This window comes from Myxine glutinosa, chromosome 2 (assembly GCF_964187855.1).
Source record: "Myxine glutinosa chromosome 2, kmMyxGlut1.1, whole genome shotgun sequence".
In the NCBI taxonomy this organism is placed as follows: Eukaryota; Metazoa; Chordata; class Myxini; order Myxiniformes; family Myxinidae; genus Myxine; species Myxine glutinosa.
Genome location: NC_136262.1, coordinates 172,700,717 through 172,725,958, shown reverse-complemented (window position 1 = coordinate 172,725,958; position 25,242 = coordinate 172,700,717). Strand labels below are relative to the sequence as shown.

General features: G+C 44.0%; 1 protein-coding gene across 1 annotated transcript in view; it reads left to right on the top strand.

Annotated features, from left to right (window-relative positions):
- Nucleotides 1–25,242, top strand: part of HTT (huntingtin) — a 778,980-nt gene that overhangs the window by 590,616 nt on the left and 163,122 nt on the right. The window contains exon 53 of the mRNA XM_078772674.1: nucleotides 15,451–15,577. Within this exon, the coding sequence (XP_078628800.1) occupies nucleotides 15,451–15,577 (127 nt within the window). The remainder of the gene's footprint in view (nucleotides 1–15,450; nucleotides 15,578–25,242) is intronic.

The window sequence follows — 25,242 nt, the reverse complement described above, 5'->3', positions numbered from 1 at the left end:
TTCTAAAGGGTTCTAAAAGTTAATTCTAAAGGGTAATTCTAAAGGGTTCTAAAAGTTGATTATAAAGGGTAATTCTAAAGGGTTCTAAAAGTTAATTATAAAGGGTAATTCTAAAGGGTTCTAAAAGTTAATTCTAAAGGGTAATTCTAAAGGGTTCTAAAAGTTAATTCTAAAGGGTAATTCTAAAGGGTTCTAAAAGTTAATTATAAAGGGTAATTCTAAAGGGTTCTAAAAGTTGATTATAAAGGGTAATTCTAAAGGGTTCTAAAAGTTAATTATAAAGGGTAATTCTAAAGGGTTCTAAAAGTTAATTCTAAAGGGTAATTCTAAAGGGTTCTAAAAGTTAATTCTAAAGGGTAATTCTAAAGGGTTCTAAAAGTTAATTATAAAGGGTAATTCTAATGGGTTCTAAAAGTTCATTCTAAAGGGTAATTCTAAAGGGTTCTAAAAGTTAATTATAAAGGGTAATTCTAAAGGGTTCTAAAAGTTCATTTTAAAGGGTAATTCTAAAGGGTTCTAAAAGTTAATTCTAAAGGGTAATTCTGAAGGGTTCCAAACATTAATTCTAAAGGGTAATTCTAAAGGATTCTAAAAGTTAATTCTAAAGGGTTCTAAAAGTTAATTATAAAGGGTAATTCTAAAGGGTTCTAAAGGGTAATTCTAAAGGGTTCTAAAAGTTCATTCTAAAGGGTAATTCTGAAGGGTTCCAAACATTAATTCTAAAGGGTAATTCTAAAGGATTCTAAAAGTTAATTCTAAAGGGTTCTAAAAGTTAATTATAAAGGGTAATTCTAAAGGGTTCTAAAGGGTAATTCTAAAGGGTTCTAAAAGTTCATTCTAAAGGGTAATTCTAAAGGGTTCCAAACATTAATTCTAAAGGGTAATTCTAAAGGGTTCTAAAAGTTAATTCTAAAGGGTAATTCTGAAGGGTTCCAAACATTAATTCTACAGGGTTCTAAAAGTTAATTCTAAAGGGTAATTCTAAAGGGTTCCATAGGTTAATTCTGTGGTGTTCTAAAGGGTAATTCTAAAGGGTTTCGTTCATTTCTAGGCTTTGCTTATTTCAAATAAAAAAAATGCTAAACTCAACCACCTCCTTCGTTCATGCATCCCCCAATGTTGATTGTATATATTTGTGGTATTTGACCTTATGACCCCGCTTCAGGAGGTGGGACCAAAAACGATGGTGGGACCAAGTCCACAAGCACCCCCTTGCAATGCGGGAATCATACCTATTAAGATCGGTAGATTTTACCCAACCATTTAGGAGGAGATAGTGTGACCGACGGACGGATGGACAGAGCTGGTTACAATTCCCCCCATTTTCTTTCCCAGTCTTTTTTTTTTTTTTTTTCTTTAAAGAGCATGGGGACAACATGATAGATGATAGAGCAAGGAAGTATAGACCTTTAAGTTTAACTTCAATCATCGTAAACGTATTTGCAACCATAATCAAAGACGAGGCGAGTCAGAATTTTGAAAGTTTACGTTTTATCGGGGGAAGTCAGCATGGATGTCTGAAAGATAGATCATGCCTAACTCATTGTATTTGGAGTTTTTATTGTACCTGGGTCGATTGAGTTGTGCAGCATTGGTTTATTTAGATTTTCAGAAATATTTTGTTCAGGTACCACATTGGGAAAACCTGTTGAGGTAACAGTTATGGGTATGGTGTTGAGCTAAATGGTTGGATAGAAACTTGGTGGATTAGAACGGCACTCAGTGGAAAGCATACCTCCACCTGGTTGGCCATATCACTCAATGGTGAAGAATCACTTAAAAAATTCTACTAGCTGGATCCGGATCTGGATCTTCACCAAAATTGAATCGATTCCTCTTTGTCACACACACAACCTGTCCAACAAGTTTCATCCAAATCCATCCATAACGTTTTGAGATATCCTGCTATGTATAGTTTTTGGCCTTATCTCCCAATGGTGAAGAATCACTTAAAAAATTATAGTAGCCGGATCCGAATCCAGATCTTCACCAAAATCAAACCATTTCGTCCTTGTCAGATACGCTACGTCTCTGCCAAATTTCGTCCGAATCCGTCCACAACGTTTTGAGACATTTTGTTCACAGTCAAATGGACAGACAGACAAACAGACAGGGGTGAAAACATAACCTCTGTCCACCTGTGGTGGCAGAGGTAATTAATAAGAGTTGTGGAAATGTGGCCAGACGTGTCAGGGTTGAACTGGGTAGGTTGGGGAAGACAACAAGGGCCAGTTTTGGAAGGATTGCATATATATATATACACACACACATACATACATACATACATACATACATACATACACACTACATGGCTAAAAGTATGTGGACACCCGAACATCACACCCGTATGTGCTCGTCGAACATCTCATTCCAAATTCATGGGCATTAATATGGAGTTGGTCCCCCCCCCTTTGCTGCTATAACAGCCTCCACTCTTCTGGGAAGGCTTTCCACTGGATGTTGGAACATTTCTGTGTGGATTTGCTTCCATTCAGCCACAAGAGCATTCATGAGGTCCGGCATTGAAGTTGGGCGATTCGTCCTGGCTCGCAGTCGGTGTTCCAATTCATCCCAAAGGTGTTCGATGGGGTTGAGGTCAGGGCTCTGTGCAGGCCAGTGAAGTTCTTCCACACTGATCTCTACAAACCATTTCTGTATGGACCTCACTTTGTGCAAGGGGCTCTGTCATGCTGAAACAGGAAAGCGCCTTCCCCAAATTGTTGCTACAAAGTTGGAAGCACACAATCATCTAAAATGTCATTGTAAGCTGTAGCGCTAAGATTTCCCTTCACTGGAACTAAGGGGCCTAGCCCTAACCATGAAAAACAGCCCCAGACCATTAAGCCTCCTCCAACAAACTTTACAGTTTGGCACTATGTATATGGGCAGGTAGCATTCTCCTGGCATCCGCCAAACCCAGATTCATCCGTTGGACTGCCAGATGGTGAAGCGTGATTCATCACTCCAGAGAAGGGGTTTCCACTGCTCCAGAGTCCAATGGCGGTGAGCTTTGCACCACTCCAGCCGACACTTGGCATTGCACATGGTGATCTTAGGCTTGTGTGCGGCTGCTCGGCCATGGAAACTCATTCCATGAAGCTCCCGACGAACAGTTGTTGTGCTGATGTTGCTTCCAAAGGCAGTTGTATATCGGTAGTGAATGTTGCAACTGAGGACAGGCAATTTTTATGCGCTACACGCTTCAGCACTTGGTGGTCCAATTATGTGAGCTTGTGGGGCCTACCATTTCGTGCTGAGCTGTTGTTGCTCCTAGACGTTTCCACTTCACGATAATAGCACTTACAGTCGACTGGGGCATCTCTAGCAAGGCAGACATTTGACGAACTGACTTGTTGGAAAGGTGGCATCCTATGACAGTGCCACGTTGAAAGTCACTGAGCTCCTCAGTATGGCCCATTCTACTGCCAATGTTTCTCTATTTAGATTGCATGGCTGTGTGCTTGATTATGTGTCACAAGGACAATTCATGATTTTGGTTAAGATCCGGTTTCGGATCCGGCTCGGATAATTATTTAAGTAATTCTTCACCATTGGAAGATAGGGCCAAAAATGATACATAGCAGGATATCTCAAAAAGTTGTGGATGGATTTGGATGAAACTTGGTGGAGAGGTTGGGTGTATGACAAGGACAACATGATTCGATTTTGGTGAAGATCCGGATCCGGTTCTGGGTCCACGAATTTAAGAGACTTAACGATTGAGCGATGGGGCCAAAAACGATAAATAAATAACATCATATTTCAAAAAGTTGTGGATGAGTTGGGTGGGTGATGAGAACAAGCTGATTCGATTTTGGTTCACGTCTGAATCCAGATCCAGCCCATCAGTGGGATACAAAATGTAAACTGTTCAGCTAGGTGGAGGTATGCTCTCTACCGAGTGCCATTATAGTTTTACAATGTAAACAATTTTTGAGGATATCATGGAAAGATATGAGCAATGTAAAATATGGGATTTTCGGGGAGGTGCCTGGTTTGAGCTTTTACTTTCGCTTCTGAATGCCTGGCTCATGATTTGAGGAACCTAAGCTCCAAGTCCCATATACGATATACTGCACCAACTTTGTCCATTGTCAACCAATGGCCTTGCATTTTCCATAAAAGTGCACTGACGTCTGTGAATGCCGATATTATTCCTCGTGGTTTACGTACAAATTCCTGCATGAACCTAGACCAGTGTAAAAAAAAAAATGTTTTTTTGAATAATCAGTGTCAGAAAGGGAATGATTGGTCGAAGGCATACATCTACACCCCTTGTAATCCTAATTGGGTGCTTTAAAATTAATTTTACATTGCAAAGCAGAAAGAGCTTATTACTGACGTGGACATGTAACACTGGCTCGGTGAGCAAAATGTTATTTTTCATTTCTGCATTTGCTTTCCTTGCACTCCCTTATATAATCGTGTGCAGCTTGTTTGGAAGTACACCTTTAATGTGTGCCTCTACATACGCAAGAGTGAAGAGCTTTTCATCGCCCCGAAAGGCAATTCTGAATTGACTACCAAATATACCTCTTGGTAATTGATAGGTAAATGTTGAACAGCGAATGTTGCACTGAAATGTTCATGATGCATCCATCATCATAAAGTGATCATTTGTGATGCATGTGCAGCAATATTAACGAGCCGCAAGTACTTGGCGAAACACCTCAACATACGACTCGGAAATACGCTCAAATGGTCCTCAGATGAGCACATGTTCTTCAGGGTGTATCACAATGAATATTGTCCGAGCAGAATTTTTTGTTTTCTTCGAGGCTGTTGAAGAGGAACATTAAGGTGAGAGTGTGTTGATTTATGAGAAAGAGAATGGCGGTAGGATGAGTTGAATGTGGTCGTCTAAATCTCTGGAGGTCAATGTTTTTAGGCTCCAAGTACTGCATTTTCAACCTCCTTCTGGGGGAAAGTATGCTTTTATGGCTTTTTTTATGACTTTTTGGCTCACATCGGTAAGTGGTGGAGAGTTCCTTTGCTCTGGAATAATGTTCTCTGACCTTGCGGTGATCGAGCTGCAGTTTTATTGGCTGCTACGGGCTCATTGCATCTGTATACGGTTGCCTCAATTACCAACCTCTGTTGATTCGACGCTTAGGCTGGCTCGAGCAGGTGGAAGTTCGGTGTTTCATCATTGTGATTTAGCTGCTACAAGTTGTGCTGTAGAGGCGGCGAGTGCTGCTGTCTGTGATGTATTGCCTTGAACTTCTCCTTGAAACACCTGAGGCTGTCAGGTTCATCATTTCTTTGTTTCTGGAATAGTGGCTGGAGTTCATCTCCACGGGTGTTTTCTTTTTGTTCTTATTGTCCCTCTTCACCCACTTTTCTGTTGCAGAATTTGAGGCTCATTTTAAGTAGATGAAATTGGCAGAGGGCAGCAGGTTGATGGCCCGACGAATGCACAGAGAGGTGACTAGGTGGATACAAAGATATGCAAACGCATTACAGTATAAGAGAGAGTGGTATGGAGAAAAAGTGCTTTTTGACCACCTGCAGAGATGAATCAGCAGACATGTTTTGCTCTTCCCTATTTTATCCCCACCGTCATTCATTTTCTCTATTGCTCCTTTTATTTGCCTCTTTTTTGCTTCGCTAACAATACGCTTTAAACTTTTGCTTCAACAGCAGTTCCAGAAGCAGTGCTTGCACGCCATCATTTCCCAGCTTAATCTCGATTCTTAATTCGCTTCTTTGTCTTGTGTATTCTTAGTTTGGTCTTCGCGATGACCAAGACCTCTGTAGCAGAAATAACCGATTCGTCTTGCACGAGAACAGACGGCACACGAGCCTAAATGAACACAGACGATTGTCGATGTCAAATTTTTTTGCAGCAGCTTAATGAATCATTCACTGCATTGCTCTGCCCCTTAGATACTCCCGTAATCATAAAGTGATCTGCCACCCTCTGCCCCTTAGCTATTCCCGTAATCATAATGTGATCTGCCCTCCTCTGCCCCTTAGATATTCCGGTAATCATAAAGTGATCTGCCCCCCTCTGCCCCTTAGATATTCCCGTAATCATAATGTGATCTGCCCTCCTCTGCCCCTTAGATATTCCGGTAATCATGAAGTGATCTGCCCCCCTCTGCCCCTTAGATATTCCGGTAATCATAAAGTGATGTGCCCCCCTCTGCCCCTTAGATATTCCGGTAATCATAAAGTGATCTGCCCTCCTCTGCCTCTTATATAATCCCGTAATCATAAAGTGATGTGCCCCCCTCTGCCCCTTAGATATTCCGGTAATCATAAAGTGATCTGCCCTCCTCTGCCCCTTATATAATCCCGTAATCATAAAGTGATCTGCCCCCCTCTGCCCCTTAGCTATTCCCGTAATCATAATGTGATCTGCCCTCCTCTGCCCCTTAGATATTCCGGTAATCATAAAGTGATCTGCCCCCCTCTGCCCCTTAGATATTCCCGTAATCATAATGTGATCTGCCCTCCTCTGCCCCTTAGATATTCCGGTAATCATGAAGTGATCTGCCCCCCTCTGCCCCTGAGATATTCCGGTAATCATAAAGTGATGTGCCCCCCTCTGCCCCTTAGATATTCCGGTAATCATAAAGTGATCTGCCCTCCTCTGCCTCTTATATAATCCCGTAATCATAAAGTGATGTGCCCCCCTCTGCCCCTTAGATATTCCGGTAATCATAAAGTGATCTGCCCTCCTCTGCCTCTTATATAATCCCGTAATCATTAAGTGATCTGCCCCCCTCTGCCCTTCAGATATTCCGGTAATCATAAAGTGATCTGCCCTCCTCTGCCTCTTATATAATCCCATAATCATAAAGTGATCTGCCCCCCTCTGCCCCTTAGATATTCCTGTAATCATAATGTGATCTGCTCTCCTCTGCCCCATCGATATTCCGGTAATCATAAAGTGATCTGCCCCTTCGATATTCCGGTAATCATGAAGTGATCTGCCCCCCCTCTGCCCCTTAGATATCCCGTAATCATAAAGTGATCTGCCCCTTAGATATTCCGGTAATCAAAAAGTGATCTGCCCCTTAGATATCCCGTAATCATAAAGTGATCTACCCCTTAGATATTCCCGTAATCATAAAGTGAGCTGCCCCCCTCTGCTCCTTAGATATTGTGGTAATCATGAAGTGATCTGCCCCTTACATATTCCAGTAATCATGAAGTGATCTGCCCCCCTCTGCCCCTTAGATATTCCGGAAATCAGAAAGTGATCTGCCCCTTGGATATTCCGGTAATCAGAAAGTGATCTGCCCTCCCTGCCCCTTAGATATTCCCGTAATCATAAAGTGATCTGCCCTCCTCTGCCCCTTAGATATTCCCGTAATCATAAAATGATCTGCCCTCCTCTGCCTCTTAGATATTCCCGTAATCATAAAATGATCTGCCCTCCTCTGCCCCTTCGATATTCCCGTAATCATAAAGTGATCTGCCCCCCTCTGCCTCTTAGATATTCCGGTAATCATAAAGTGATCTGCCCTCCTCTGCCCCTTAGATGTTCCAGTAATCATGAAGTGATCTGCCCCTTAGATATTCCGGTAATCATGAAGTGATATGCCCTCCTCTGCCCCTTAGATATTCCCGTAATCATAAAATCATCTGCCCTCCTCTGCCCCTTCGATATTCCTGTAATCATAAAGTGATCTGCCCCCCTCTGCCCCTTAGATATTCCGGTAATCAAAAAGTGATCTGCCCTCCTCTGCCCCTTAGATGTTCCAGTAATCATGAAGTGATCTGCCCCTTAGATATTCCGGTAATCAGAAAGTGATCTGCCCTCCTCTGCCCCTTAGATATTCCCGTAATCATAAAATGATCTGCCCTCCTCTGCCCCTTCGATATTCCTGTAATCATAAAGTGATCTGCCCCCCTCTGCCCCTTAGATATTCCGGTAATCAAAAAGTGATCTGCCCTCCTCTGCCCCTTAGATGTTCCAGTAATCATGAAGTGATCTGCCCCCTCTGCCCCCTAGATATTCCGGTAATCATAAAGTGATCTGCCCCCCTCTGCCCCTTAGATATTCCGGTAATCATAAATTGATCTGCCCTCCTCTGCCCCTTAGATACTCACATAATCATAAAGTGATCTGCCCCCCTCTGTCCCTTAGATATTCCCGTAATCATAAAGTGATCTGCCCTCCTCTGCCCCTTAGATATTCCGGTAATCATAAAGTGATCTGCCCCCCTCTGCCCCTTAGATATTCCGTTAATCATAAAGTGATCTGCCCCTTAGATATTCCCGTAATCATAAAGTGATCTGCCCCCCTCTGCCCCTTAGATATTCTGGTAATCATAAAGTGATCTGCCCCTTAGATATCCCCGAATCATGAAGTGATCTACCCCCCTCTGCCCCTTAGATATCCCATAATCATGAAGTGATCTGCTCCCCTCTGCCCCTTAGATATCCCATAATCATGAAGTGATCTGCTCCCCTCTGCCCCTTAGATATTCCGGAAATCATAAAGTGATCTGCCCCCCTCGGCCCCTTAGATATTCCGGTAATCATAAAGTGATCTGCCCCTTAGATATTCTGGTAATCATAAAGTGATCTGCCCCCCTCTGCCCCTTAAATATTCCGGTAATCATGAAGTGATCTGCCCCCCTCTGCCCCTTAGATATTCCGGTAATCATAAAGTGATCTGCCCCTTCGATATTCCGGTAATCATGAAGTGATCTGCCTCCCTCTGCCCCTTAGATATCCCTTAATCATAAAGTGATCTGCCCCCCTCTGCCCCTTAGATATTCCGGTAATCATAAAGTGATCTGCCCCCCTCTGCCCCTTAGATATTCCGGTAATCATATAGTGATCTGCCCTCCTCTGCCCCTTAGATATTCTGGTAATCATAAAGTGATCTGCCCCCCTCTGCCCCTTAGATATTCCGGTAATCATGAAGTGATCTGCCCCCCTCTGCCCCTTAGATATTCCGGTAATCATAAAGTGATCTTCCCCCCTCTGCCCCCTATATATTCTGGTGATCATAAAGTGATCTGCCCCTTAGATATTCCGGTCATCATAAAGTGATCTGCCCTCCTCTGCCCCTTAGATATCCCGTAATCATAAAGTGATCTGCCCCTTAGATATCTCGTAATCATAAAGTGATCTGCCCCCCTCTGCCCCTTCGATATTCCGGTAATCATGAAGTGAACTGCCCCCCTCTGCCTCTTAGATATCCTGTAATCATGAAGTGATCTGCCCCCCTCTGCCCCTTAGATATTCCGGTAATCATAAAGTGATCTGCCCCCCTCTGCCCCTTAGATATTCCAGTAATCATAAAGTGATCTGCCCCTTAGATATTCCGGTAATCATAAAGTGATCTGCCCCCCTCTGCCCCTTAGATATTCCGGTAATCATAAAGTGATCTTCCCCCCTCTGCCCCCTATATATTCTGGTGATCATAAAGTGATCTGCCCCTTAGATATTCCGTTCATCATAAAGTGATCTGCCCTCCTCTGCCCCTTGGATATCCCGTAATCATAAAGTGATCTGCCCCTTAGATATCTCGTAATCATAAAGTGATCTGCCCCCCTCTGCCCCTTAGATATCCTGTAATCATGAAGTGATCTGCCCCCCTCTGCCCCTTAGATATTCCGGTAATCATAAAGTGATCTGCCCCCCTCTGCCCCTTAGATATTCCAGTAATCATAAAGTGATCTGCCCCTTAGATATTCCGGGAATCATAAAGTGATCTGCCCTCCTCTGCCCCTTAGATATTCCGGTAATCATAAAGTGATCTGCCCCCCTCTGCCCCTGAGATATTCCGGGAATCATAAAGTGATCTGCCCCCCTCTGCCCCTTAGATATTCCGGTAATCATGAAGTGATCTGCCCCCCTCTGCCCCTTAGATATTCCGGTAATCATAAAGTGATCTGCCCCCCTCTGCCCCTTAGATATTCCGGTAATCATAAAGTGATCTGCCCCTTAGATATCCCGTAATCATAAAGTGATCTGCCACTTAGATATCCCTTAATCATAAAGTGATCTGCCCCCCTCTGCCCCTTAGATATTCCGGTAATCATAAAGTGATCTTCCCCCCTCTGCCCCTTAGATATTCCGGTAATCATAAAGTGATCTTCCCCCCTCTGCCCCCGAAATATTCTGGTGATCATAAAGTGATCTGCCCCTTAGATATTCCGGTAATCATAAAGTGATCTGCCCCCCTCTGCCCCTTAGATATTCCGGTAATCATAAAGTGATCTTCCCCCCTCTGCCCCCTATATATTCTGGTGATCATAAAGTGATCTGCCCCTTAGATATTCCGGTCATCATAAAGTGATCTGCCCTCCTCTGCCCCTTAGATATCCCGTAATCATAAAGTGATCTGCCCCTTAGATATCTCGTAATCATAAAGTGATCTGCCCCCCTCTGCCCCTTAGATATCCTGTAATCATGAAGTGATCTGCCCCCCTCTGCCCCTTAGATATTCCGGTAATCATAAAGTGATCTGCCCCCCTCTGCCCCTTAGATATTCCAGTAATCATAAAGTGATCTGCCCCTTAGATATTCCGGTAATCATAAAGTGATCTGCCCCCCTCTGCCCCTTAGATATCCCGTAATCATAAAGTGATCTGCCCCCCTCTGCCCCTTAGATATTCCGGTAATCATAAAGTGATCTGCCCCTTAGATATTCCGGTAATCATGAAGTGATCTGCCCTCCTCTGCCCCTTAGATATTCCGGTAATCATAAAGTGATCTGCCCTCCTCTGCCCCTTAGATATTCCGGTAATCATGAAGTGATCTGCCCCCCTCTGCCCCTTAGATATTCCGGTAATCATAAAGTGATCTGCCCCCCTCTGCCCCTTATATATTCCGGTAATCATAAAGTGATCTGCCCCTTAGATATCCCGTAATCATAAAGTGATCTGCCACTTAGATATCCCTTAATCATAAAGTGATCTGCCCCCCTCTGCCCCTTAGATATTCCGGTAATCATGAAGTGATCTGCCCCCCTCTGCCCCTTAGATATCCCATAATCATAAAGTGATCTGCCCCCCCTCTGCCCCTTAGATATTCCAGTAATCATAAAGTGATCTGCCCCTTAGATATTCCGGTAATCATAAAGTGATCTGCCCCTTAGATATTCCGGTAATCATGAAGTGATCTGCCCCCCTCTGCCCCTTAGATATTCCGGTAATCATAAAGTGATCTGCCCCTTCGATATTCCGGTAATCATAAAGTGATCTGCCCCCCTCTGCCCCTTAGATATTCCGGTAATCATAAAGTGATCTGCCCCCTCTGCCCCTTAGATATTCCGGTAATCATAAAGTGATCTGCCCCCTCTGCCCCTTAGATATTCCGGTAATCATAAAGTGATCTGCCCTCCTCTGCCCCTTAGATTTTCCGGTAATCATAAAGTGATCTGCCCCCCTCTGCCCCTTTGATATTCCGGTAATCATAAAGTGATCTGCCCCCTCTGCCCCTTAGATATTCCGGTAATCATAAAGTGATCTGCCCCCCTCTGCCCCTTAGATATTCCGGTAATCATAAAGTGATCTGCCCCCCTCTGCCCCTTAGATATTCCGGTAATCATAAAGTGATCTGCCCCCCTCTGCCCCTTAGATATTCCGGTAATCATAAAGTGATCTGCCCCCCTCTGCCCCTTAGATATTCCGGTAATCATAAAGTGATCTGCCCCCTCTGCCCCTTAGATATTCCGGTAATCATAAAGTGATCTGCCCCCTCTGCCCCTTAGATATTCCGGTAATCATAAAGTGATCTGCCCCCTCTGCCCCTTAGATATTCCGGTAATCATAAAGTGATCTGCCCCCCTCTGCCCCTTAGATATTCCGGTAATCATAAAGTGATCTGCCCCCTCTGCCCCTTAGATATTCCGGTAATCATAAAGTGATCTGCCCCCTCTGCCCCTTAGATATTCCGGTAATCATAAAGTGATCTGCCCCCTCTGCCCCTTAGATATTCCGGTAATCATAAAGTGATCTGCCCCCTCTGCCCCTTAGATATTCCCGTAATCATAAAGTGATCTGCCCCCTCTGCAGTGGTGAAATAGATGTTCATTTTCCGTCAGTTGCATGCTTCTGGGCCATCTTGAGTCACCTCCCGACACGACATGAAATATTCAATTTGCTAATTTTTCGTGCTGGTGTTTCTTTTATTTCTAAGCGTGTGTGCAAATCAACTTTGAAGGTGATAATTTATTCTTAATTTGTCGGCGATAATTTATCTTTTATTTTGAAGTGAGAATTTCTTTTTCATTGCATTTCATGGATACTAATGGTTTGTCAATTTGTCATTTGTCTGATAATGTCCTTGTATAATCAATTGTGCGGGATAATGATGCTCCTCATATTCTTGTCCTGTGTGTATATTTGTCCAATTTTGTCCATGAGCCTTGCACACTGCAGAAAGATGTAAAAAAATATTTTGAGAAAAAAGGTTTTGTTTTTTTTATCCTGTCACTGCCACAACTCTTCTCACCTCGCAGAGTTGTTCGGGTAAGATTTTGGCCCAAATCTTTCATGAACCGGCTGGCCCAGCCTCTGAGGTTCAAGTAATAAGTCAGGGAAGGAATTTGGAATTTGTTCAGGGTGCCAGCGATAGTTCGCCTGCTCTGTGTGAAGGACACCGTGGAATCTTTAACATCCACCAACTAATGCCAGCACACTGGATACCCAGTTTATTGCCCATTGGAGGGACGGCACATACATTGAGGAATCATTCTGCCTGTGATACACCATGTTGACAGTTTATAGCTGGGTCGAGATTAGAATCCAAGCTAGACAGGTCAGAGGCCGTCCCTTGGGTGAATGTTAAACTGGGCGTGTCCCATCTGCCGGCATTATTTGGTGGTGGACGATAAATATCTCAAAGTGAGCCATCACTGGCACCATGAACAAATTTCAAATTCCTGTGCTGACTACTTCGTCGAACATCAAGCCTAGCCAGCCAGTTTGTGAAAGACATGCGCCACAAGTCTCCCCCGAACAACCCCACAAGAGCTGGGGAATGTTTGTTTATTCCCCAGCTGAACTACCTACCTCAAAGGTACCTACCTCTACCTACCTGATAACTACCTCAAAACTACCGACCTCGACCTACCTGATACCTACCTCAAAGCTGCCGTTTTCGGGCCAGCCTTCACTGTCTTCGAAACTGATGTATTTGGTACAGCCCCTGGTCCTCTCCATGCCAGGCGAGAGGGAGACAGCACGACCGGCAAGTCATGCTGCCTCCCTCGCCTCCACATTCGTGTGTGTGCTCGTGCATGTGTCACATGAATCCATATTGACTGCTCCAACCTTTAAATGAACAAATGTCTCAACGGTATGGTTAGCCACGTGAATCAAATGCCTCCACTGAGCTTTTTCAAGAGTAAACAAGCGTTACGCCGAGGGTCCCCCGTCGGTGAAGTGATGTGAGTTGACAAAGTGGAAGACGCAAGACGGCCATCTTGAATTTTGACTTGGCGACCCAATTTTCAATAGCGTTCTTCCTTATGCGTAGATACACCCACACACCAGATTAGAAGTTAGTAGTTCGTTTATTTTTCAAGATATTCCGCTCACAAGGTTCAGACATATACAGACTTGGCATTTAATATGGAATTTTTTTTTTTCTTGACTTGGGTTTACTTTCTGAACTCAGTATATCAATCTGGTGAGTTTTTTTTACCCTTCGGTGATGTCTTTGTTGAAAGAACCATGTCACTGAATGTCTTTCGCAGCAAGAAGTCAATAACAGTATTATATCACAGGTGGCATGACAAAATGTAAGGACAGGTACATTTGACGATTGGCTTCACAATCGGGTATACAAGGGTTGTTGCGTTCTGTATTAGTGGAAAACAACTGCTGCACGTCTACAAAAGTTATTGCCGCTTCCTCTGGAGATGGTCCGTCAACTTGACAATGCTGTTTGTCATGGAGTGGTGGCTTTACGAAATTCTGGCATGAAACAGCATGCTATTGCTCGGCAGTATGGCATCACTCAAGGTCAGGTGTCAAAGATCCTGAAACGAAATGCTCAGAGGCATGTCCCTACTCCAATACCAAGGCCAGGACGTCCCCACAGAACCACAAGGAGGGATGATCGCCAGCTGCACCGGTTAGTCTGCAATGGCCGTACCAAGTCAGCTAATTGGCTTAGGGCTGAGTGGCATCAACTGACAAATGTGCCTGTATCCAGAAGGCTAGTCAACCAACGACTGGTTCAGGCAGGCTATCGTGCCAGGCGTCCCCTGAGAAAGCCACGCCTGACCAGACAACACAGCCAGCGCCGATTGCAATGGGCCAGAGAGCACCGTCAATGGCAGCCAGGACACTGGAATCACGTGACCTTCAGTGACGAGTCTAGATTTCTGGTCTATCGTCAAGATGGCCACGTCCGAGTGCATGAAGCCCACAACGAAGATTGTATAGTGCCAGAGTCCAAGCTGGAGGTGGTGGCGTGACCGTTTGGGCTGCTTTTCATGCAGTGGGCAAAACTGACCTGGTTGTCTGAATGGAAACCTGAACCAGTTCAAGTACAGGGCCATTCTGGAAGAAACATTGCTTCCATTTGCTCGTGCAGCCTTTCGAGTAAACTTTGTCTTCCAAGATGACAATGCACGGCCTCATCGTGCTCGCATGATGCAACACTTTCTTGCTGACCGTGGTGTAGAGCATATGGAGTGGCCTGCCATGTCCCCGAATATGAATCCGATAGAGAACTTGTGGGCAGAATTAACGCGTCAAATCGACCACTTGGACCAGCACCCGACCGCTGTGTGTGAATTGCAGCAGGCTATTGTCACTGCATGGCAAGCGATTCCTGTCCAAACCTTGGCAAATCTCGTGAACAGCATGCCTCAACGTGTACGTGCTCTCCTGAATGCTCGTGGGGGTTACACGAAGTACTGAACTGTAATTTTACTGTCCGTAATCCCAGTCGTAATTTAACTTTTGTTTTTGTTAAAAAAAAATTTGGCTAATGTGCAAAATAGAGAGATACTTCTGGAAAACGTACAGAAGTTTAACACAGTACTGTCCACGAATTGAGTTCGATATCAGTTTACATCACTTTCAAGGATCAATTTATTTGTTTTGAAATGTCAAATGTGGTTTTTGTTTCTTTTAAAGGTCACATTAACAAAATGTAGAATAATTTCAACATAATTCCAATGAAGTTTTGGTTCTAAGACATCTTGAAAAGTAAGTTCACCCCCACAAAAAAAAGATTCCATATTAAATGCCAAGTCTGCATAACACCTGTATTTTGAATGTATCCAATAATTTATATTGTAGTTGAATAAGCGACTGCCAAATTGTGCCCATTAACCCACTTTGCTCTTGATGCTCTTTTTTCTTGGAAATTATATATTGGTTCTGTACTTTGCAGCTCTCAGATGCTAATACGTGGATGCAAAATGAGGTCGTGGAGTAATATCAATTAATTTGGGCTGTTCAACAGCCATTTTGAAATGCATGCACATACTGATGACTTACTTGCAATATGTGGTCATTTGAGGTGTGGCGACTGGGCTGGAAGCCAGAGCTCAATGGAGAGCTGAGCACGCTACTTCCTGAAGTTCCGAGTGACTACTTGCGCGATGAGGATGTGCTTCGAGAATTTGTGACACGGCTGAACAGCGTTGGTGAGCATGCACTGCAGATGTCCTGTTTATTTTTTTTATTTCATGGGTAAAATGATCTGTTCTCCTTTCATTGTGGATTCTGATACCTACCTCAATAACACCCTTGATAACACCATGAATCGTGAATGTCCTGAGCATTTGTACCTTATGAGTCCTGCAATATTGTGGATGATGGATCCTGCAATTGTGAGTGCTGCAATCTTGTGCAATCTTACAGCCAGACAAAGCCAACATAATTGTGCATTCACTAGCATGTAAAAAATTACCCAATCATTTGTGAGTAATCGAAATGGCTGAATGAACAACTTGCATTACAGCTTTGTCGATTTCCTAAAATGGGGTCCAAATGTTTAAATATTTGTTCTAATTTTGGGAGCTGTTTCACTTTGTGTATTTCCTTTTGCATACTGTTATGAATTTTGGGTAGAGCGATGTATAGATCAGGTAGATCTGTGTAGGTATCATGCTCCGACTTTCGTGAAGAAGAAGAAGAACCATCTCGATGTACATGAGCAGGGACCTGTTTAGCCCGAATGTCGGATTAAGTGTATATTCGTCCCCATCACAAGGGGGCAGGGCTTGTTAACTACATTAGGGCATAAGGGTAAATTATCCCTTGTAAGTCTTACCCAATGTGATCTATCCTTCTTCCATATGGCAACACACAGACACTAGACAGGCCCATTAGTTACACCACACCCAATACTTAAATTTCCCCCCCCCATCCCCCCACCCACAATTAAACTCACCGCAAGCCAGTTTAGGGCGCTGCCGATAGAACCGCAGCCAGCTACATCACCAACTGGCATAGCAACACTCATTGTTCAGGCCGGCTGAGCCCATACCACCTCGCAATGGATTGGTTGATGGGGAGATCACACTATTGGGCCAGGTGTGGACCAATGGGAAGGCCAGAGTAAGGAAGGACTTGTGGTTGGCCAGGGGCAGAGCAAAGAGCAACCCGCTGATTGGCAGGAAGAAGCGATGAACTGATTGGCCACCGACCGATGGCATGAGGAGGAGAGCGCGAAGCGCTCGGCCAGTGGTGAGGGACTGACGTGGAAAGAACCGATAGGCGACGGACTGATTGGAAGGGAGGACCGATGACATCAAGCAGGGCTGGCTGGCATTTTGGCCCTTCTCGTTTTGGATTCCCTCTCGTTCTGGTTTCCTTCGCGCCCGGACGTATTTCTCCTCGCCTTGGACTCTCTTCCCTTCTCTCTCGATTGTGCCTTATGCCTTCCTCCACCATGGACTCTCTCCTCTTGGTTCCGGACATCGCGAGCGATTGCGCGTGGACGAGGGCGGCTTGCCGCTGGAACACCACAAGGCTGGGGTGAGCGGGACGCCTGGTGGGGCCTAGCAGCGTGCGAACGAGGCAGATTGAGGCCTACTTCGCGCCAACATCGGAGCCACGTCTGGAGTGCGCGCTCGGAATGGACGATCGCTGCCAAGGTGCCAATTGAGCTGAGTGCACGATAACTTACACACCCATTCCTTTCCATTGTATTTTCCCTTCGTCCGTGTGATACGTCTGGTGTGGGAGCGCTCCATTTTAGGACATTAATTTAACCGGCGCATTTCATTGTTCTCGGGTCCGTAAAATAAACCTGTTTATTTTTGCACATAAAATCCGGTTCGTTTGAGTTACTTTTCGAAGAGTGGAGACATCATCAAGGCCGTCCAGGTAACTCGGTATTCTTCTTCCTCCTCGCGTATCATCCGCCATCAATTTGAATGCCTTCATTAACGCTCGTTTCCATCCGTGGCTTACTCTCGGTCTTAACTGAGAGCAGTCACAGGACAATACCTTGTCAAGGCTCGTATGAGAGCAAACACAAAGAACATATAATAAAGGGAGGGGGGTGGGAAGGAAGCGCAACAACAGTGGGGAACAGGGACATCAGGAGATCTGTGGAAGAGAAAGGGCTGGAGCAGGTTGCATGGGATAAACATGGACACTGCAGGGACTTTCATGAAAGAAAACGGAATTTGAGGGAGGTAGATTTCGGGTGGATTAACGGGGGTAGAAAAGACCAAGATTTTGGATGGGGGGAAATATGAGATGGTAGTGAACATTGTTCACTGAACAACTGTTTTTTGAAGACCTGGAGGGAGCAGTGTGATTTAAGAGAGAGTGGGAGTTTGTTGCAGAGGCAGGAAAAAAAAGGAATGAAAGAGTGAAGGTGAGCATTGAGTCTTTATTCTGATAGTTTCACCAGAAGAGGGTTACTGGCAGGTCTTGTGCATCCTGCAGGAATATTTGGGGGACAGCACAGACAGAGCTGGGGGTGCAATGCCAGTGAGGAGTCGGTAGAGATAGAAAGACCACAAACCTGACTGCGGTGAGAGAGTGAAAGGCCCTCAGAATCGGCTTCATTGCAGGAGATACCAATGATTCTAAAAGCCTTGGATTCTACAGCGTGAAGCCGAGCTAGGTGTGAGGCAGGATCACCAGCCCAGAGGGGAGAGCAGTACTCCATCAAGTTGCGGATGAAAGCCTTGTATGTGGTGAGGAGCTCAGGTGTGCCAAGGAAGGACTTCACATGACGGAGGATGCCCAGTTGGCGAATGGCTTTGGAGGCCATCTTGGAAATGTGGTTTTCACAGGAAAGATTATGGCAGGTTGTGAGACCCAAAAGCTTGAGTGACGATACTTCTTCAAGTGGTTTGTTGAGAAAGTTTAATTAGTCTGGTGGCTTAGTGAAATTACCGTTACCGGGCAGATATGAATGAATGAATGATCGTTTTAAGGCCATTTTTCCCCGCTACAGCGGGGGTTAGCCTTGCGGGCCCCATGACAATCATGGTTCCCTGTTTGAGGCAATGTTTTTATGGCCGGAACCCTTCCTGACGCCAACCTTTGGTCACGCTCTTCGATGCGCAGGGATACGGTGTACCTATTCTAAACCGGGGTACACACCGGAATAATTCATCCCAGCAAGCTGGTACTCAATTTGCCGACCTCGGAAGGATGACGGGCTGAGTCAACCCCCCTGGTGTTAATTTAGCGATAGACCGGGATTCGAACCCAGGATCCTGGGATCCTAAGCCGGCACCCTAACTGCTAAGCCAACACCAGGGATATTACACAAGTATTATCGTGCTTCTATCTGTTACCGGGCAGATAGAAGCACAATATTTGGCATGAGGCTCCCTGCAGGCCTATTAATTAATGTTAGCCTAGGAGCCCTCAGGAGTTTTAAAATTTTTTCATGTAAAACACCAAAATTCAAGATGGCCAACATCGATGACAAAAATAGCTTTTCTCGAGTCCTGGTAGTCATAAGAAACCCAGGGTGGTTGACAAATTTGGGATTTTGAGGTAGTTGAATGTTATTGTGGACATTATAATATTACCAATACATTGTAAAATATTATAAAGACCGTTATTATTCCAATAAATGGCAAATTTCAAATAAACATCCACCCTCTCCTGGAAGGGAAATATTATCACCCAATCATGTGAATAATAGTGAATCATGTATTTCAGTAACTGGCCTTGTGCTAGTCAAGACGATATTAAGAAGTCCAAGGCATTTATTAGAATAACTACAGTAATTTGAATTGTACAGACAAAACTCAATTTTCAAGCAAATAACATCACTATGCTATATTCATAGGTCTCCAAGTAGTTCTCAATTTCCCTTACTCTCTCACACTACGGAGACAATTGTAGGCCATTTCATGGAGTTGAGTTGGAATGCAATTTGTTTATAATAAGTCACAGTTTCTTACAAAGTATGTGGCATTGTCCTGTGATGTCTCTTGCAGTAACACACAGCTTGCAATGCTCTATGAAGTACATTTGCACTTGCAAAGTGGGGAGCAGTCCAGATTTGCTTTGCCACATTTGATCTTAGAGCAGTCTCCTTTGCAGGAGCATTTGATCAGCTCCCTGCACGGTCTGGAAACCTCTGGAATTGTCACCCAAATTGGTATCCATGACTGTGATACCTTGGTCCTGGCAAAATCCTGTGGAGAAGGAACCACTAGCTGTGTTTGTGTGCTGGTCGTCCAGTTTCCTGCTTGATACACTGCGCGTCGGACATGTTGAAGTAGCTCATCCTTGGTGGGTGGCAGTTTGTCCATTGCTCGATTCTTCTGGCAGAAGAGTTCCCTTCTTGTCTCGTTGACAGAGCTCAAAGGACTGGTTTTGTCATACAGGGTAACAATCAGTTATCCTCACAATCACAACGAGCTTCTGCAAAGGTTCATTGTCGAAATCCAGCAGCTGGAAGGGATGACCGGCCAGATACACAAATGTCTCTGTGACGTCTTCGGCGACCTGCCAGGCTTTCCAAACCGACTTCTTGCCCTTGCCGTTGAAGGCAGAGGTTGAGGATGCGGATGCAGAGGTTTGAGGATGCGGAGGATGGATCGCAACCTGAAAATGCATAGAACACAGGTAATGCTCGTGATTGTGGAACACATAGAACCCATGCCAAAGGCCACCCAGATGCCGGCCAAAAGTTGTCGCAATCAGATCATGGAATGTGCCTGCAAGGATGACTACAACATCTGTGCAATACGTGAACCACAACCCTGATGTCCGCATCCTCATGATTACAGTTTTGCATGGGGACGCTGGAACCGGTGGATGCCACAGCTTGCCCTGATGTGACATATACAGCTTTGGCTGGTGGCCAGTTGAACTCTTCAACCTTGGAAGTCAAAAAGGTCTTCTTATGACTGGTCTTCTCCTAAAAAACCAACATTTTGCAACCAATCTGTTCTTCTTATGACTACCAGGACTCGAGAAAAGCTATGTTTTGTCATCGATGTCTTCCATCTTGAATATTGGTGTTTTACATGAATTTTTTTTTAAACTCCGGAGGGCTCCTAGGCTAACATTAATTAATAGGCCCTAAGAGAGCATCATGCCAAAGATTGTGCTTTTATCCGCCCGGTAACGGTAATCTTTAAATATAGCACTAAGCCACCTGACGGAATGGGAGGGTTTCCAGATGGTCTTTTTGGAGAAAAAAGTGAGTGTTGTCAGGATTGAAAGGCATGTTCCACGTGTTTGACCAGCTTGTAATTTTATCCAGGTCTGCAGAGAGTGAAGAGGCTGCTGCCTGCCGATCTGAGGGTTGAGAGGCAGGGAGTGGCAGAGGGTGGAGTCATCAGCAAAAAGATAGAGGATTTTCCATAGGGTATTCTTTCACATGTTTCACATGCACTGTTTCTTGACCCAGCACTCCTGAGCTGTTCAGTTATGCCTTTTCTTCCCAGCTCCAACTGCAATTTGACTGGAAAATTTCTCATTTCTCATCGATGAGTCCAGCTTGTTTTCATTGGCCCAAACCACCAGCAGCTCTTTGATCAGGGTGATGTCTTTCACAACAGCCCATGATCCAGGAAATGATGTGTGTGTCACGGAAAGCCATTGGGGGGAGGTGGGTAGGAGAGGGGCTTATGATGGGTAATGAGCAGCAGGGGGCTGGTTTAAATCCATCCCGATGCTTGAACACCAATCGCCAGGAAAAGGCACACAAAATCCCATGTCCCATTTATTTATAATGAAGTAGGTGAGGACATCAGAAGGGCAGGCAGAGGAACACGTCTGAGTGATAATATATACACCTGATTCTGATGTACTTTACCTTGTTACAGTGTTGGTACTCCCGCAGCAGTTTCTTGGCAAGGGTTATGCTGGGTGTTTTGCCGTTTCATTCCCAGCAGGAATTGGTAATTTTGGCAAGGTGCCTGCAATACCTTGCCTACTTTTCAAGAAGGATACCGTGGGATCTATAACGCCCACCAACTAATGCTGGTTGATGGGATACCCAGTTTAATGTCCATCCTAGGGATGGCACATGCACTGATGAATCACCATACCTGTGAAACACTGGGATGAAAATTTACAACTGGGTCGCAATTCCAATCCAGGTTACACAGCTTTGAGGCAAGTGTGCGTACCTCTAGGCTATCATATATGTGGATACAATACATGCATACACACGCATACACAACACACATAATGTATCCTCTTTGTTGTCCCCCGTCGCACCGCAGAGCGAAAGGGGGACTATGGTTTTCCCCTCCGTCCGTGTGTGCGTGCGTCCATGCATGCGGGTGTGCGTGCGTCCGTGCATGTGCGCATGCGTGCATGCGTAAGCGAAGGACCGAATTCTAATTTGGTGTGTGGGTGCAACCCACGTCAAAATCCAAGATGGCCGCCGCCATGTACGTGTGACGCCATGTATGTCTGAACCTTGTGAGAGGAATATCTTGAAAAATAAGCGAAGTACCAACTTCTAATCTGGTGTGTGGGTGTATCTAGGCATAAGGAAGAACGCTATTGAAAATTGGGTCGCCACATCAAAATCCAAGATGGCCGCCACCATATATATATGTCTGAACCTTGTGAGCGAAATATCTTGAAAAATAAACGAACTACTAACTTCTAATCTGGTGTGTGGGTGTATCTAGGGATAAGGAAGAACGCTATTGAAAATTGGGTCGCCACATCAAAATCCAAGATGGCCGCCACCATATACATATACATATATATATATGTCTGAACCTTGTGAGAGGAATATCTTGAAAAATAAGCGAAGTACCAACTTCTAATCTGGTGTGTATCTACGCATAAGGAAGAACGCTATTGAAAATTGGGTCGCCACGTCAAAATCCAAGATGGCCGCCTTGCATCTTCCACTTTGTCAACTCACATCACTTCACCGACGGGGGACCTTGGCGTAACGCTTGTTAAAACGAAAAAGGCACTCAGTAGAGCGCATACCTCCGCCAGGCTGAACAGTTTGTTTTGGATCCCACTCATAGGCTGGATCTGGATTCGGACCTGAGCCAAAATCCGATTCGGCCTTGTCACACCCCCAACTGGTCCACCAGGTTTCATCCAAATCCGTCCATAACTTTTTGAGATATCGTGCTGTGTATTGTTAATGTTATAATTAAATAATTCAGTCACATCAATAAATGGTGAAGAATCACTTAAAAATTAAATAATTATTGTGTCCGAATCCATATTCAGATCTTCATCAAAATTGAATCGACTAGTCCTTCCTTGTCACACAAACAACCTTGTCACCAAGTTTCGTCCAAATCCGGCCATAACTTTTTGAGATATCCTGCTGCATGTCGGTTTTAGCCCTATCACTCAATGGTGAAGAATCACTTAGAAAATTATACGAGTCGGATCCGGATCCTGATCTTCACCAAAATTGAACCAATTCTTCCTCGTCACACACCCAACCTCTCCACCAAGTTTCGTCGAAATCCGTCCATAACCTTTTGAGATATCCTTCTGTATATCGTTTTTGGCTATATCTTCCAAAGATGAAGAATAACTTTAAAAAATTCTACTAGCCGGATCCGAATCCGGATCTTCACCGAAATCGAATCATTTTGTGCTTGTCACGCTACCTCTCTGCCATATTTCGTCCAAATCCATCCACAACTTTTTGAGATATATTGTTCACAAACAAACAAACAAACAAACAAGATGCAGAGTACGATACTTGCAAAATCCACACCTCTCCCCCCAAAAAGGTTGCCTATGATCCATTTCATCAAGATTTAAATTGACGATCTTGATCAAAGCTCGGGTCAATAGGATGAAAAGCGAAAATTGATGATTTTAGAAGTTTGACTTGGAGTTGACCTTTGACCTTTTGACCTCAAAAATAGTTCGTTTTTCAATTCAGTGAAGCACTATGCAAATGCTGTTAAATTTTCAAGTCAATTGGATGAAAATTTAAGCTTTTCAGATGAAAATTGATGATTTTAGAAGTTTGACCTTGAGTTGACATTTGACTTTTTGACCGAAACAATAGTTGGTTTTTCAATTTAGTGACTCAATGTGCAAATGCTGTTCAATTTTGAAGTCAATGTGATGACCTTAAGTTGACCTTTGACCTCAAAAATAGTTGATTTTCCAATTGCCTCAATATACAAATTCTGTTCAATTTTCAAGTCAATCAGATGAAAAATTGCCATTTTATAAATTCCACCTCCAGATGACCTTTGACCTCAAAATCAATAGGCTTCTCAGTTGTGACAACCTCTACAACTTTCATGAAGTTTCATGACGATCGGTTTAGAATTGTGACCTGTAGGCGAGTGACAGGCAGACAGACAGACAGAAAGACAAGCAAACAAGAAATACATCATGCATAGCATGATACTTGCGAAGTCCCTAAAATAAGTTGTTGGCCTATGATGACCTCAAAAATGATTGGTGGTTGAATTCAGTGACCTGTTATGAAAATCCTTTTCAAATTTACAGTCAATCGGATGAAAATTGAGGATTTTAGAAATTTGAAAGTGGTTGTTGACCTTAGGCCTATGTTGACCTTTTGGCCTACGTTGATCTCAGAAATAGTTGTTGGTTGAATTCAGTTTACTGAAATGAAAATCCTATTCAAATTTCAAGTCAGTTGAATGAAAATTGAGGTTTTTAGAAATTTGAAATGGTTGTTGACCTTTTCTTATGTTGACCTTTTGACCTGAAATATATATAGGATTTTGTCGGACCACGGACTCTATCATTTGGTAACGTTTCGTGAAGAACGGTTTAAAATTGTGTCCTGTAGGCAAGTATAAGTGAGCGGACAGACAAACAAACACACACAAACACACACAAACACACACACACACACAAACACACACACACAAACACACACACAAACACACACACACAAATACACACACAAACAAAACACAAACCAACACACAAACCAGTGCACAAACCAGTGATCAACATACCTCTCAAAAAAAAATGTTTTTGCCAAGCAACACACACACAAATACACACACAAATACACAATACACACACAAATACACACACAAATACACACACAAATACACACAAATACACACACAAATACACACACAAACACACACACACACAAACACACACACACAAACACACACACAAACAAACACACACACAAACCGGAGTGATCAACATACTTGTCCCAAATTTTTTTTTACCAAGTTATAACAAACGCAACCGACCAAAATACTTGAAAAATCTTTTTCGATTTTGCAAGGATCAAACAGACAGACAGGGGTGAAAACATTACCTCCATCCACCTTCGGTGGCGGAAGTAATACAACTTTGGTGGACAATGATTTTTATGCCTCCGCCACGCCGGTGGCATTGTGTTTTTGGGTTGTCTGTCCGTCCATCCATCTGTCCGTGCGTCCATGGTCGATTTTAATTACCGCGATAACTTAAGAACAGCTGAAGGGATCAAATTCAAACCGATGAACCAGTGATGGGATTTTGTTGGTATAAGTACCGAGTGACCACAAAGTCCCTATGCACGCAGTTAGAATTTCGTTAGAATTTATCTGTATGCTCCCGTCTTTTCTCCGCACAAATTTGAATTTTTCTCCATGTTCTTCTGGACATCTTCCATGTTGAGAGTTGGAGGTCATAAAAGGATTTTAAAGAAAAGAAAAAACATATGAAAAGAAATGCCATAATAAAAAGAAAGGTCATAAAAGAAAAGCCCCTGACTGCTGTAAGGCGGAGATGAGAAATTTCCTCTTTCACAATGCCCTAAAGCGAGTTGTCACATGTTGTAAAGTCCAGACTTTGGGGAGGCCACACTATCTCAGATCCATGTCCAATCCATCATCCACTGTATTCGTCGTCGAGATATTCTCTAACTGCGAGAGCTTAATGTGCT